Source organism: Rutidosis leptorrhynchoides, chromosome 9, assembly GCF_046630445.1.
Source record: "Rutidosis leptorrhynchoides isolate AG116_Rl617_1_P2 chromosome 9, CSIRO_AGI_Rlap_v1, whole genome shotgun sequence".
Classification (NCBI taxonomy): domain Eukaryota; kingdom Viridiplantae; phylum Streptophyta; class Magnoliopsida; order Asterales; family Asteraceae; genus Rutidosis; species Rutidosis leptorrhynchoides.
Genome location: NC_092341.1, coordinates 365,937,974 through 365,953,203, shown reverse-complemented (window position 1 = coordinate 365,953,203; position 15,230 = coordinate 365,937,974). Strand labels below are relative to the sequence as shown.

The following is a 15,230-nucleotide window of genomic DNA, read 5'->3' as shown; positions in this document are numbered from 1 at the left end:
ATATCGCAGAACGTTTTATATTTATAATATAAAGCTTTAATTATATTTTCTAACTTTATATATATTCAAAATGTTTTATATTATTGAAACAATAACTATATGTACTTGTGATTTATAAAACATTAATTAGGTTTTATATACATATTCAAATTACTTTATAAAATGTTTTTAGTAATAGAATTCTTGAAAACGTTTTCATACATTTGAAATCAAATAACTATAATAAAGTTTATCTCCTAAAACTAATTATATTCAGATTACATATCTATTACTAGAACTTATGTTTATTTTTAAATCCTTATAAGTTTGTATTAGCTTGTTTAATAACAATCAAATGTTACTATAACTATTAATTGTAATCGAAACTGCTTATATATATGTTCAATATACTTTGACTATATACATACACGTTTCACATAACACGTCTTATTACATAGATGTATATCTAAGACGAATAAATATACGTTTAATACTTTATTAACGTTCCCAATTCATATAATAATTTATTTTCATATCAACCAAACCGTTAAATGTTTTATTAATATTTCTCAATTTAATAATCACACATAAGTATATATTCATATATGTCTATTTACAAATAGTTGTTCGTGAATCGTCAAGAGTAGTCGAAGGGTAAATGAATACATGAACACAGTTCAAAGTTTTTGAGATTTCAATAATACAGACTTTGCTTATCATGTCGGAAACATATAAAGATCAAGTTTAAATTTGGTCAGAAATTTCTGGGTTATCACATGGGTTAAATGGGTTGATGTCATTTCTTCATACGGGGGGTTAAACATTGAGTCTCTTATGGGAAAGAACTTAGCATTACTTGGTAAATGGTGGTGGCGGTTCAAAATTTAACCACACTCCTTTGCGAGAATTGTTACTTCTATCCATGGGTCGGGAGGGATGTTATCATCTTCGGGTCCACTCAGGCCGAAAGGCAGGAGTGGGGTTTGGGTTAAAATTGTGCGTGCAGGGCTGGAAATCGACAAGAAGAGTACAAGTTTTAGCAACTCCTTCATTCGTTCCATTGGCGATGGAGCTACAAAAGCCTTTTGCTCAGAATCCTGGTTAGTTGAGAAGCCTCTTAAGGAAAAATTCAAAAGACTATTTCACCTAGACGCTGCTCCAGAAGCTTTGGTCTGTAAAAGAGTTGAATGTAGGGGGGAATGTAACAACCCAAACCAGTAACCATCCGAACGCGCGAAAGAAAATAACATGTTCTAATATGAAAAACTCATACGATTCAATGATAAAATGAGTTTTACAAAACGGGGCCCACATCGGCCGTCTTACGAGTTTCATCCAAAACATACAAGTGGGAGATCTTTATTTGAAAAATTGCAAAACCGGACAAAACTGAATTGGGGTCTGTGCGCGCCGCGCACCCTGTGGTGGTGCGCGTGGCGCACTCCACTGTTATAAAAAAAAAAATTCTTTCGCGCGTTCGGATGGTTACTGGTTTGGGTTATTACAGGGAAACAGAAGCATTCCAAAATGGTGCTGGTCTCGTGATCCAAATGGAAGGGTGCTTGACGAACTAACTGAATTAAATGCTCTTTTGTCTTCTTACATTAAATTTGATTTGAACATGTCATCAGATACGTGGATATGGAAATATGCAGGCAATGGACGTTTTATTACGAGGGAACTCAATAAGTTTATCGATGAGAGCTTACACAACATTAGTGGTACTGCACAAATGGTAACTCTTAGAAACAACCTGGTACCTCTAAAAGTGGAGATTCTGATGTGACGATTACTAAAACATCGATTACTGGTTTACGTGGAGCTTGATAAATGCGGGATCGATCTACATACCATTATATGTCCTATGTGCGATGATGATGTGGAAACTTTAGACCATGCGTTCATTTTTTGCAAAGCTACCAAGGACTTGTGGGATAGAGTCTACAAGTGGTGGGGATTTAGTTCGATGACAAACTTGAGTATCAACGAAGCTTTTCAGGGAAAAGGCTCTAGAGGAATGTCGGGTCTTGAATCTCTCATGTGGCAAGCGGCAGAATGGACGTGCGCATACTTATTATGGAAGAATCGGAACTCAAAAGTTTTTTCGAATAAGTCATGGATTAGCCCGAACACGTTGATGTAAATACAACTTAAGTCTTTTGAATGGATCTCGGCCCGGTTAAAGAAGACCAAAATTGATTGGTTGTCGTGGTTGTCTAAACCTTGTACATGTTCTGTTAATACATAATATGGCCGATGCAGGTTGTATACTCTTCAACCTTCTCTAAATCACAAGCCATAGTTGTTAGTTTATGCAAATGTTGTAGTCTTAGTTGCTTCGTGTTTGTGTCAGCCTCATTGTCGAGCTTGTTTGTATTCTGTAATGGGTGATGCATTAAGTCGCCCAACTGTTTCGTGCTTATAATAATATTGTCTTGCTTTTCGAGAAAAAAAGAATCGCAAATAATGTTCTAAAACAATGACCATCTGCTACCTAACTTTACATAAAAAAGATGTCGACTTCAATAATATAAAATGAATACTTTTCCTACCTCAACCTTCAAAACACCAAGAAACAAACTCATACCGCAAAAAATCAACATATTCATTTGGAGGGTCATACTAGGTAGAATCCCGACTAGATTAGAACTCGACAAGCAAAACATCGATCTCGATACCATACTTTGTCCACTTTGCAACTCACATGTTGAATCCATTAAGCATATTTTATTCCAATGCATTACAACCGAAGCAATTTGGAACTCAATCCTAGCTTGGTGGAACCTCCCCTCAAACACGTTCTCCAATCTTCATGATACAACATTAACGGATCAAACATTTACCACATCGTCCCTTGGTAAATACATCTGGCAAGCGACAAAATGGACCACAATCTACATGATATGGAAGAACCGTAACGCCAAAGTCTTTAGCAAAAAAGATTGGTGCCCCGCCACTATACTTTCCGAGATCCAAGCGCATACTTTCTCATGAATATCTAGAAGATCAAAGAAATCTTCAATCGAATGGCACCAATGGCTCATCAACCCATCGTCTTACACATCCCTGAACATTCAAAGAATGGGTATTGGCTAATTGGGTTTCAAGTTCCCATCGACACACGAAGACATGGTTTAGATTCCCATTATTCACTTGGTTAAATGAGTAGTAGTCAACTTTGTCATCTCAATTGCGGTACTGTCTGTCCACTCCTACCCAGCTTGATCTCATTCAAGTGCCGCGGTGTTTAATGTCTCTTCGTTCGTGTTTTTCGTGTGTTCCTGTTTTTCTCGTACTTTCACACATTATATTGCATATTCATATTACATAGATTATAGGACTTTGTAATTATCCCATTATATGAATGAAAGTTTTACTTGCTTTTCAAAAAGAAAAAAAAAAAACTTTCTTTACAAAATGCTTATTTTTGGAACTAAACAAAATACACTATTTTTTTCAACAAAAGCTCTGTATGATATTATTAAACCTAAGTTTCCTCTAAATTACAAGTAATGAATAATGTTGTTCTAATATACAAGTACATAAGGGGGAATGATTCTTACACACTGTTTTTTGATCCTCACACACCCTTTTACCCTATTATTAGGGAGGAGTTCAAGTAAATTGGTGTATGAGGATCAAAAAACAGTGTGTAAGAATCATCCCCGTACATAAGTGTACTAAATAAAGGCCTATAAACCTCTATTGATGTGAGTTTGAGTAGGAGGGTGTGGGCTATAAAAACAAAGCTGATGAAGTGTCACTCTTTTTCAAGGAGTGTTTCCATATGTTGCTTCTTTTCTTCCTGTCTTGCATCATCATCTACATAAGCACACTCAAATTCACACTCTGAGTGAATGAGAATGAAATCAAGAAATGATACCAATTTCTGTTACCCATCACTCTTCTTCTTCTTCATCTGCTATTCTTTTTTACCTCTTTCCTCATAATCATAATTCATTATTATCACCCTTTTTTTCTCTCTGTCTTTCTAACTTTTTCTCTTTAATTTCTTAAATGGGATTCATTCAAACTTGTTCCTTTTCAATCAAGATTCAGTTTTTAACTGCTTTTTTCACCTTTTTCTTGATTCTAACCATTACCCATTCAAGACTAATGCCTAAAGGTTTGTGGGTCACCTTTTTCTTGAATCAAATTTCACACACTAACATACAAAACACCTTTGTGCTTCTATGCTTACTGTTTTTTGTATCTTAGATGTTTGCGGCCAATTTAACTGAAATTGATTTATTTCAATGTGTTTGCAGGTGAGTCAAATTTCAAGCTAATTGACAAGTACAGTCAGGTGAGATATTAAACGAAGTTTGGTTAACTTTTTTTTAGCTACTTGTTGTGTTTCAACTTTAATCTTTAGTCAATATCCTAGATTTTCCAAAGGCCCAAATGTATTGGCTTTGTTGTAAAAATACAAGAATTGACTTAGTACCTTTGTATTATTGAAATGAAATGTAATGCATTTAAGAAATCTCATGTTTTATATTCTTGATTTTGGATAAAGGAATTGACTTGTATTATGCGTTTAATTTTAGCCTAATTATGTGCCTTAGAAACATCAAAATTTATGTAGAAAAGTTGTCACATAGGAGTATTGGACCACAAAAGTCAAAAGATTTATGATTTCGTTCTTTTTGTTGAATGTATATTGTTGATACATTTTGTAACCCAATTGAGTAATTGAGTTAGAGCATTAAACACTTCTATTAATTGCTATGCATTACACAAGACCCATATAATGTGTCAAGTTTGAGGATGGTATGATACCCTTTGACCCCAAAAGTCACTTATTTAACCTTTTTAGTCATATATTTAGTTTCTGCAACTACGGAGTATATCGTAATAATAAGTTGGATTTGAGAATTTTGACTTGAAATGGTCAAAAGTTACTTATTTATGTGATTTTTTTTATTGAATTTGATGTTAGATGGAAAGAAGGAGTCTTTTAATTGGATCAAGACCACCAAGATGTGAAAAAAGATATTGTAGAAAATGTGGTCATTGTGAAGCAGTTCAAGTTCCAATTGTACCGAAATTCATTAGAACAACTCAACAAGCATTGGGTACAACTCCTAAAAGCTTATTTGATTCAAGAGGTGATGACATCTCTAACTACAAACCCATGTGTTGGAAATGCAAATGTGGGAATCTTATGTTTAATCCTTGATTCACATGTATACATAATACAACTGTGTTCTTTTTTATTACGTAGTATTATTTTTTTTTTTAATGAAGAAAAATCATCACAATTTTCTTCAAAATGTTCATACTAGTTCATATGCAGTTCATAGAATCCACCTTAAAGAATTTATTTTGCATTTGACTTCATTTCTAATGTGATCATTGTAAGTTGGATAATTTTAGTATTAAAACTTAGAAAGTCTTATTATATTTATTTTTATTTATAATTTATAATAAAAATTATAATTTTCACTAAAAGTCATATAAAGAAGTTAAAATATATTAATATTAAGTAATTTAATTAATTACTCCGTAACATATAAAGAAGTTAAAATAAGTTGACCAAATAAAAAGATAACTTTTCCAAACTTTTCAGTTATTTCCAAGATTATGTATTTAATTGTGTTTCCTTATCTCTTGTGTTTTTAGATTTGTTTCCTTTCAATATGTAATTTCATTAAAGACCGAGGTTGTCTTCGTCGTTGTAATTTGTATTTGCATCTTCATTATTTTGATAAGATCTTTCAATTAATATAATTCAACTTTTTCGCCGTAAAAAAAAAAAGAAAAAAAAAATTAAATTGTACAAGGACTGATGCATGGTGAACAACTTATTAAGAGTGTAGTACAAAAAGATGAGAGAGATGGGGGTGGTCATGTGTGTGTCAGATTCTTTTACAGGCTTACGTATCTTGAAAGATTTGAGTATTTTATTATTTGCTGACATTTTTATTTAAAAAAACAATTCCTCGATTTGATATATTTTAAGGTGACGGTAAATTTTATGAGAAAAAGGATGTGTACAAGTTAATATTGCAAGTGGGTACAAGTGAAGTTTATACAAGGTCAAAAGATCTCAACAACTATTGATTTTGTGCACATGATGGGGTTATTTGCACCCTGCTACACATTTAGTTGATTATAACTTATTTATTATTCCTCATCAGGAGGACCTACTTTTGTTTTTTGTTTTTTTATGAGAATTATAATTGCAAAATTTACATATTAACTAATAGACAAAAGTTATGAATAGTTTCAGAGACATTTTCGACTTTCCAACTTTTTCCCCCTTAATTTTAACTAAATTTTATTTTACCATCAAAGGCCCTCACACTTTTTGAAAAATTCAAATCAACCCCCCAAACAGGGGTAAAGTATCAAATAACCAGTTTCATAAAAAATCTTAAATAAACTCCACCCAAATATTCAACGGGTCATATCTAATAGACAAAAGTTATGAATAGTTTCAGGGGCATTTTCGACTTTTCAACTTTTTCCCCCTTAATTTTAACTAAATTTCATTTTACCATCAAAGGCCCTCACACTTTTTGAAAAATTCAAATCAACCCCCCAAACAGGGGTAAAGTATCAAATAACCATTTTCATAAAAAATCTTAAATAAACTCCACCCAAATATTCAACGGGTCATATCTTCTCGCTCGCAACGAGTTAAATTTTTCCGACACCATCGTTAAACTCGAAATAATTTTAGGAACACAATCTCACTAGCTATACGCAAAACGGAGGCTTTTTAAAAAACGATAAATATTTGGGGTACTTTTCATACACGTTGATTTTGCGTTAAATTTTTAAAAATCGACAATTCCATAGCGAAACGCGGAGATGCACATATATTGTTAATTTAAAATAACATTTAAATCTCTCACGGGTTATACCTTTTAGTTCGACTCGAGTTGCGCTTAAACGACATCATCGTTAGCCACAAAATAATTTTACTAAACGCAATAAAATATATTAAAATCGAACCCCCGGCGCGAAGCGAGGGTTCAATAACTAGTTATAACTAATTTTTAAATTTTGTAAAATGTAGATCTTTATTTATGTTTCGTCATACAATTTTGACATAGACCACACACAACCATGTGGTTAGCATCAACTAGTCCGGGTCCGACTCGCGTGATGCGGCCGGAGCTCTTGGTCCGGTTCGAACGTGGTTAGTTTTGTTTTGTTGATAAAATTATTTCGAGCCTAAAGGTGCTGGCGAAAAAATTTAACTCGCGGCGAGCAGGAAGATACGGATTATCATTGTGTTTAGCGTTTTTTAAAAAGTGTCAGTTTCGAACGTAGTTAGTATCGTTTTGTTCATAAAATTATCTCGAGTATGACGGCGATGTAGGAAAAATTTAACTCGCGCCGAACGGGAAGATACGAGTTGTCGTTGCGTTCAGCGTTTTTAAAAAAATGTCCGTTTCGAACGTAGTTAGTATCGTTTTGTTCATAAAATTATCTCGAGTATGACGGCGCTGTCGGAAAAATTTAACTCGAGCCGAGCGGGAAGATACGGGTTGTCATTGCGTTTAGCGTTTTTTAAAAAGTGTCCGTTTCCAACGTAGTTAGTTTCGTTTTGTTCATAAAAATATTTCAAGTTTAACGGTATGGTCGGTGAAATTTAACTCGGGTCGAGGAGGAAGATACGGGATGTCGAAGTGCTTGGGTGAAGTTTTTATTTTAATTTACAAAATTGATGGTTTACCCCCCGAGGTTTGGGGTAATTTTTGTAAGGTGTTTATAGATGAGGGGGAGAATGAAAAATAAAGTGTGAAAAAAAGGGGGGCACTATTGCCGTTTTGGTCCTAAGCACTTGGGTGAAGTTTTTATTTTAATTTACAAAATTGATGCCGTGGGTTTAGGGTATTTTTTGTAAGGTGTTTATAGATGAGGGGGAGAGTGGAAAATAAAGTGTGAAAAGAGGGGGCACTATTGACGATTTGGCCCTAGGAAGACGACCAAGGTTGTCGCTTCAATTAGTGTGTGTATAATAATAATAATAATAATAATAATAATAATAATAATAATAATAATAATAATAATAATAATAATGGAATCGAACATGAGATGGTGACAGAAAAATTGAGATATAAATATATAATAACCATCAACATCTAACATAGCTTTAGAGAAACCGATAATATGCATATTGAAATGGGCAAAACAGCTCAAAAAGCAAATAAAATTCTAAAATTTTCAATAATGAGAACATTATTTTAATTCTATAAGAGCACTAGGAGTCGTGACATTGGGCTCAATGTTAGCTTAACACTGAGGTCAAAACGGGATAAATCGTTCAGTGTTAAATTTCAATGTTAAATCAGTTATTTAATTATTATTACTTATTTTATTTTTATACTTTTATTTATTATTTAATTTATTTAACTAACAAAAATATATAATAAAAATAAAAATAAGTATCATTGTGATTTATTTTAAAAAAATTGGCCCAATTTTTTAAAAATATTCAGCCCTTTTTTTTGCCATTTTCAATGGCCCAAAATCTGGCCCAATTTTAACCTAATTAAAACACAATTGCACACACTACTCTCTATCCTCTTCTTCATCTTGTTTACCTGCAAAAACAAATTACAAAAGTCAACAAAACAACATCAAATAAACAAAAGAAAAAGAAAGAAAAAGAAAAAGAAGGAAAAGAAGCAAGTTACACCGTTACACAGGCGATGCTGGCCAATAACGGCGGCCTTTAACGCTGGTTTAACGCCGACGGGGAGTCGGTGGCACCTCCACACTGAAATATTGCAACGACTCCTAGTGCTCTAAAGGATTTTGGCTTGATAAATATTTAGATCGTTTCTTATAAATTTATATAATATGAGAAATATTTGTCATGTGATAGTCAATTAATCGCCGATCTAGATATCAACAACAACAACAAAACTCAATACCACATGCGTGGTGTATGAGGAGGTGAGGTGTAGACAAACTTTCTCATATCTTTGAATAAAGAGACCTCATTTCTCAAAACATAGTTATACACTCCAAGAATCTCTCTCCCTCTTCGACGGATAAAGAAATTGCTTCCGAAGGAAATTTAAAAAAAAATATATATATATAAAAAGTAAAACATGAGACGCTATGAAAATGGTATGATCAAATTTTCATGAGTTTTAAATCCTGCACATTCATCTAGATATCATCTCGGAAGAGGTTGCAGCCATGTCATCATTTTTGGTCATACTTCAAACATAATTTTCTGAGCCCAACAAATGACTTGTTGTCACCTCCTCAACCTTGATAAGGTGACATCTAGTAGACGATACCATACCATGGCTATCACATTAAATCAAATCGAATCTTTTTAGCAATGATAAAAGCGATTATATCTTTATTAAGAAATTAGTCTCTTATTTTATGTTTTTTAGGGTTTTTTTTTGAGAGGCTATATTCCTTCTTGCTTTTCAAAAAAAATAATAATAATAAATATATTTTTTAGCTATTAAACATTTAAACTATGAAAATTAAATTATGTTTTCGGTTAGATGCGTCTTAGGCTGATCTAAATGGAGAGGTGAGGCGACACAAAATTAGTCTAGTTAATGACTCGCCAAAGTCGCTATTGCCGCCGTCATTAACAAATGGTCCCACAGTAATGATCACGTCCTCTAAATAAGAGTTTTTCAAAATATTCACATTTGTTTTTCAAAAGTTTCCAAAAAATAAAAATAATACACAAATTGTATCCCCTGAAGTAGACCGGATCTTAACACGACAATAAAACAGAAAAAGTTTTGTACGTTCAGGCTACTCGGGTTACTCGGATCTACACGTCTCATTATCCAGATATCCGTCACCGCTTCTAACCCCTTTTTCCCTGGTCAAACACGAAATATGTTTCTAGTGTGATATGAACCTAAAATCTCATCTACTTAGCTATCTTGTGATGATTAACACGAAAACCTCGAATAATTTCATAATACAAACGTTGAAACTTTGATACACTTTTTGACACTAGGATCATATTACCCTTTCTACTAAACATGTGAAAAAGGGAAATCAGACACCAGATTACAAAATGGGTCATGCACTTGCAATAGGATTTTAGGCGTATCACACAATTAGAACATGTTAACCAAACCAATAAAGATTAGCTACATACAAAATGATTGACTTGCATTGCAAGCATAAAGTGAAGGGTTTCATCACATTATGAACATAACAAGCTAATCATAATTAAAGATCTAATACAAGATATACAAACAGATTGACTTAAGTTTACTAGCAGATCCACTAAAAGAAAATTAAACACTACCTGATATGGGTGATGGATCATACCTATTCAAGGCAATTTCTTTCTGCCTTAGTTCACACAATCACCACATCGCAACAGTAAAAAAAAGTCTTGTCTATTTTCCTTCACAGTCAAGATAGAGATCGAACAATGTTGTCCATTTTCATGTATGGATTCAGTTGTTTATTCAGCACAGAGTAGCAGAGTGTTTATTCAACTTGCTTTGCATCAAGCTCAAGAAGAAGTCCGTAAATATGTGCTCATATTCCGGCATTTTACCATAACCTGAAATTGTAAGTTTAAATTTGTCATTAAAGTTTTAGCAAAAATCAAGCAAACTTTACCATGGAGGACCGCAGCAATAAACATTTTCAATTTGTTCTCATGTATAACAACTTAGAATTGTCCATGTAAAAGAATGAATAAATAAGAACAATCGAATTAAAAAAAAGGGCAAACCCAACCCTCTGGTGGCCCCACGCCTACCGGTCCCACGGCCAACATGTGAGATGGAAAATAGCGTAACCCATGCTTAAAGGGACATGGGGCTGGGATTGAACCTATGACCTCCGATTAGATAAGGAGATATATCTTGTATGTATCAGCTATAGGAAATATTTATTTAAGATATTTACAATCCAATCTGTTTCTACGTGCCCAATTAGACGTAGCAATTTTCATTACATGGGTTATATCTTCATCTTATCAAATCGTAAACCAAGAACTCCACATAAATTCATGTAAGCAAGAAACATAATCAAGACAGAAATTTCATTTTACCAGGAAAATAATTGATATCAATAACGTAAAACTGATCTCTGGTTCCATGCTTTCGTATCATATCCAAGTTGAACAGATGCAGACCCTTCATCAAACAAGTCTTAATTAACACAATATAAAAAAAAAACTCGTGGAAACATGAAAAAATACGGTAATAGTTGGGATAACTAAACCACAATTTACATGAATCATTTAAAAAGGAGTTGAAAATTTACCAGGCGGCTTCGAAGTTCTCTAGCAAGGCGTTCAAGTAAGGCTCGTGGAGGAAGCTCTGCAAGAATAATATACCATAAATCAGGTCCATATGCAAGTGACCTCAAATTTATGTTTTAGGATTTCCTTTTTACTAGGTTCAACATCTAACAATTGATTCAAGAACTTGACTTGCATAAAACAAGAAGTACTTATACATAACCAAGGTTGAAGAAGATGTGAAACGGAGACGAGTCGGTCAAGACCTTGAAAGGTCGAATCGGTCGAGACGGGGTTGAGATAGACGTTGACTTTTAAATTTAATATGGATGTTTTGTATAACTATAGTGTATTTATCAAGTCATCTTTAAGGAATATTATGTAAGTCGGTGTTTTCTCAAGCTAATTTTTTAATGGGATTGGGATTTACGTTTACTCTAGAGCAAGGCCAGACAAAAAGTCAACTTTTGACCGACTTTGACCTACTTTTAGCGTTGACCATAAGACGGTTTTAAGCGAAACGGGATGGAATAGTCACCAAGCCGACGCAATGGCAGTCGCAACAGCCGCCACAACCGTCGTGAATAAGGAAACTAAAGGTGTAAACTAAAGGTCTCAACTTCATGAATAAGGATAGTCACAAAACCGACGCAATGGCAGTCGCAACAGCCGCCACAACCGCCGTGAATAAGGAAACGAAAGGTGTAAACTGAAGGTCTCTACTTCATGAATAAGGATAGTCACAAAACCGACACAATGGAAGTCGCAATAGCCGCCACAACCGTCGTGAATAACCCAAAGTGTAAACCAAAGGTCTCAACTTCATGAATAAGGAAACAAGCAAACCAGGCCAAATGTGTTAAAAGGATTATAAAAAAGGTTAACTTACCACTTCTGTTATTATTTCTTCTAATCAAATTTGATCAAAATCGTTTAGTGACCGATTGTGAGAGAAGTTTGTAAAGACTTACCGCCAATACATGGGTCAAGGTCTGCATCATCGGCAGATTGAGCAGCAGATGAAACCCTAGGAAAACGATACACACCACTGCTTCTAGACAACTCACGTTTGCTAACATCAGGTAAAGAGAAACGCCGAACAACTTTAATTGCATCCCCAACGATATACACTTTAAAAAGAACACCACCTAAAACCACACAAACAATAAGAATTTTAGGGTGTATATATCTTACACTTAATACCAACAGAATGGTTACATTATAGGCTGAGATTGCATACCATGGTTAACAAATTCTTGTAGAACAAGGGGAGGCTCTAGCTTTTGAAGGGAATACTCGTCAAAAACCAGCGATAGCTCATGCGACTTGGCAAACATTGGCTTTGCAACTGACAGATACGACCCATTTATAATCATGGTCAAGAAGGATAATAATCAGGCTAAAGATTAAAAAATGAATCATAAACTAAAAGATGGTGCAATTTGAATCTGATTATATAATACGTCGCAGGATTCAGCTTTAAATGAAAGTATACCAAGAGGTAAGGACATCCCGGCTTTTTTAATGGCAGCGGGAATTGATAACGCATCACTTTTAATCACCAATTGTTTTGGGACACCAACTGTACCTACAAAGTGTACTAAATTATGAGAATGAAATATGTCATGATTTACAAATATACACTTTTAAAGAGTCATAAGAATTTTAATCTGATGCCCATCTTTAGTTATGAAGAAACAAAAGAAATACCAAATGCATCTGAAAGATCCAAATCGGCAACATCTTGAAGCATCGATTGCCTGTTGTATACATGCTGTATGGCATCTGGAGGATCAAGTACTGTCACTTCTGGATGTGAAACACGATAATCCTTCAAAATGAAAAACAGAAAAAAGAAGAAAAAAAAGAAATTAGCTTCGTAAATCCAAATGTGGAATAAGGGTGCTTAGAAACTATGTTCATTGTCCAAAGTACATAAACGCTAAGACAATGGCCTCAAATATCAGAAATAGTGCGGGATCATAAAGAGAAAATCATGAATCACAAGAGAACATGAATCATATTCTCCGAGGCAAATTAACAACAACAACAACAACAACTACAACAAAGAGATTTAAATATCAAATCAAATTTATTAATATACAAAATGATAAAAGGCCAACCTCAAGAAGTAGCCGCCATTCCTTTCCTGTTAACTATGACATTAACAGTGTAAAACAGCACATGTCAGTACTGTAAAATACGCAAAATGCCGGAAATAATATAACAGACTCACTAACCTTATGCAGCACAATGTCAAAAGGACCTTGGTCTGAAAGAGGCTTCGTTTGATCGATAGCAACAAAGAAAATCCCCTTATTCCTATATTTCACACAAGGGCGCATATATAATTAGAAACTTAATGTAAATAAGAGCTTGTTATATGCAAAATAAGAAGACTTCAAACCATAAATTAGTTATCTCTCGGGTCAAATACCTAAGATTTTTGTTAAATGCACCTACTCAATCCCCACTACAATACATACATGAAAGCATCACAATTGTAAACAAATAGGAAAAAAGGACTACAAAGATCAATATTACCATTACTGCTTTTGGGGAAGGGTTAAAAACACAGACCAGATAACCCAATTAGGCCGCGTACATACTAGTAAAAATAACTGCCCTCCCCAGTGGCATGAACAACCATATCCGTTTATAACCATTACAGAGATAGGGCAAGCACATGGAAATGAAAATAGAAATAGAACTAATCAACATAAAAAGCTATGAGTGTATGATTAATCCATGATAACAAAATATCAGCCTAATTTTAATTCCAAGAAGTATCTAATCTTATGTGGCGGATCTAAGAATGATTTTCACTGGTGTAACCGGTTAAAAAAACCAAAAAAAAAATTCTAATACATGGTTTATTTTAATGGTGTTACCTTAAAAAAAATTTAGACTATCCACTAGTTTGTCATAGATATTTGCATATCAAACAAATACCACCAATAAAATAAAATGTAGATAGCCAGCCAAAACATTAAAAATGAAATCTCAACATCAGTGCATCCAAACAAGATTTATTTTTAATTTAATATATTAATAAAGATTTATTTATATATTTATATTTATATTTATATATAATATATATTCACATTCATATATATATATATATATTCATATAATAATTAATAAACAACTTACTTAATAAGAATATTCGAAAATTCACACACTAGACAAAGAAGAATCTTTACAAATAAGATCACACTATTATACCGAAATATCTTCAAACTAGACCAGCTACATACAACATTTACTTTTAATTGAATTTTTCTTTTAATCTCACAAAAGATAAATAATCAGGATGAATAAAATTAAATTTATTAATAATCATATATATGTGTTTATGTGAATATACCTAGCCAAACCTTCAAGTTTAGGTTGTAAAAAGCTTTTAATCTTTTTAGAAGTAAGAGCATAACCAACAACGATAACTTTCATAATCAAATTATTATGAAACCCTAACCCTAACTCATTACTCGATGATTCCATTTCCCTTTCTTTTTCACTCTCGTAATCAATCACCCTCATTATTCAAAATCAATCACTTAATCAGATTAAATGAGCGAATCAACGAAAAAATTGAAAGAGAAATGTCGGAAATTGCGAATTTTAGGTTAATTTGTTAATGGAAATTGGGGAAAAAGTTTCCGTTACAAATGGTAGACACAAAAATTTTATTGTTTAAAAAAATTATAAAATAAAAACACAGAGATAGTAATGAAATTTTAGTGTGTGATTTGGGACTGTATATATAGACAACAAGCACGAGCCCCCTCAGGTCAGGAAAGGTTCGCTGTCCATTGGTAGTTTTGTTGCGTTGAAATTACGATAGTACCCTTAGAGTGGTTCCAAATATATAACTGTAACTGTACTAGTATATATTTTCATCTTTAACATTTGTCTTCTTGTTTTCCCAAAAAAAACGAAATCTATTACAAAAACAAACAACGAAACTGTCATCAATGCAAAATCTGGCATCTATTATTTATATTGAAATCTTTTTTATGACATGAAAAAAAAAAAAAAAAAA

The 15,230-nt window shown here is 33.3% G+C and overlaps 3 protein-coding genes across 6 annotated transcripts; 2 read left to right on the top strand and 1 right to left on the bottom strand.

Moving 5' to 3' along the window:
* The first annotated feature begins 915 nt into the window (after window positions 1-915).
* On the top strand, window positions 916-2,122 carry LOC139869284 (uncharacterized). The gene is made up of 3 exons (XM_071857597.1): window positions 916-1,149; window positions 1,487-1,714; window positions 1,802-2,122. The coding sequence occupies exons 1-3, from the start codon at window positions 916-918 to the stop codon at window positions 2,120-2,122; spliced, it is 783 nt and encodes a 260-aa protein (XP_071713698.1).
* A 1,905-nt stretch (window positions 2,123-4,027) lies between these two features.
* Window positions 4,028-5,286, top strand: LOC139865706 (EPIDERMAL PATTERNING FACTOR-like protein 2). Its single transcript, XM_071853784.1, has 3 exons — window positions 4,028-4,105; window positions 4,248-4,285; window positions 4,922-5,286. The coding sequence occupies exons 1-3, from the start codon at window positions 4,096-4,098 to the stop codon at window positions 5,159-5,161; spliced, it is 288 nt and encodes a 95-aa protein (XP_071709885.1). The 5' UTR covers window positions 4,028-4,095; the 3' UTR covers window positions 5,162-5,286.
* A 4,795-nt stretch (window positions 5,287-10,081) lies between these two features.
* On the bottom strand, window positions 10,082-14,893 carry LOC139865642 (inositol-tetrakisphosphate 1-kinase 3-like). 4 transcript variants are annotated; one of them, XM_071853717.1, is made up of 10 exons: window positions 14,556-14,893; window positions 13,429-13,510; window positions 13,312-13,344; window positions 12,899-13,019; window positions 12,684-12,776; window positions 12,429-12,536; window positions 12,160-12,336; window positions 11,212-11,267; window positions 10,997-11,081; window positions 10,082-10,501 (listed from the first exon to the last, which is right to left on the bottom strand). In XM_071853717.1, exons 1-10 carry the CDS (start codon window positions 14,726-14,728, stop codon window positions 10,404-10,406), a joined length of 1,026 nt encoding a protein of 341 aa, XP_071709818.1. In that variant the 5' UTR covers window positions 14,729-14,893; the 3' UTR covers window positions 10,082-10,403. The 4 variants fall into 4 exon arrangements, with proteins under 4 accessions (XP_071709818.1, XP_071709819.1, XP_071709820.1 ...); XM_071853718.1 differs by having other exon boundaries at window positions 12,684-12,770; XM_071853719.1 differs by lacking the exon at window positions 14,556-14,893 and adding an exon at window positions 13,739-13,967.
* Between the last annotated feature and the right edge of the window lie 337 nt (window positions 14,894-15,230).

What these genes read in the sequence shown, in the direction of transcription:
- LOC139869284 (XM_071857597.1), top strand. Translation starts at nt 916, where the DNA reads ATGTTATCATCTTCGGGTCCACTCAGGCCGAAAGGCAGGAGTGGGGTT. An exon ending in ACGCTGCTCCAGAAGCTTTG is followed by an intron (nt 1,150 to 1,486) that starts GTCTGTAAAAGA and finishes GGGTTATTACAG; the next exon opens with GGAAACAGAAGCATTCCAAA. An exon ending in TTAGTGGTACTGCACAAATG is followed by an intron (nt 1,715 to 1,801) that starts GTAACTCTTAGA and finishes GTTTACGTGGAG; the next exon opens with CTTGATAAATGCGGGATCGA.
- LOC139865642 (XM_071853717.1), bottom strand. Translation starts at nt 14,728, where the DNA reads ATGAGGGTGATTGATTACGAGAGTGAAAAAGAAAGGGAAATGGAATCA. An exon ending in CGGGATGTCCTTACCTCTTG is followed by an intron (nt 12,537 to 12,683) that starts GTATACTTTCAT and finishes CGTATCTGTCAG; the next exon opens with TTGCAAAGCCAATGTTTGCC. An exon ending in ACAAGAATTTGTTAACCATG is followed by an intron (nt 12,337 to 12,428) that starts GTATGCAATCTC and finishes GTGTGGTTTTAG; the next exon opens with GTGGTGTTCTTTTTAAAGTG.
- LOC139865706 (XM_071853784.1), top strand. An exon ending in TAATTGACAAGTACAGTCAG is followed by an intron (nt 4,286 to 4,921) that starts GTGAGATATTAA and finishes ATTTGATGTTAG; the next exon opens with ATGGAAAGAAGGAGTCTTTT.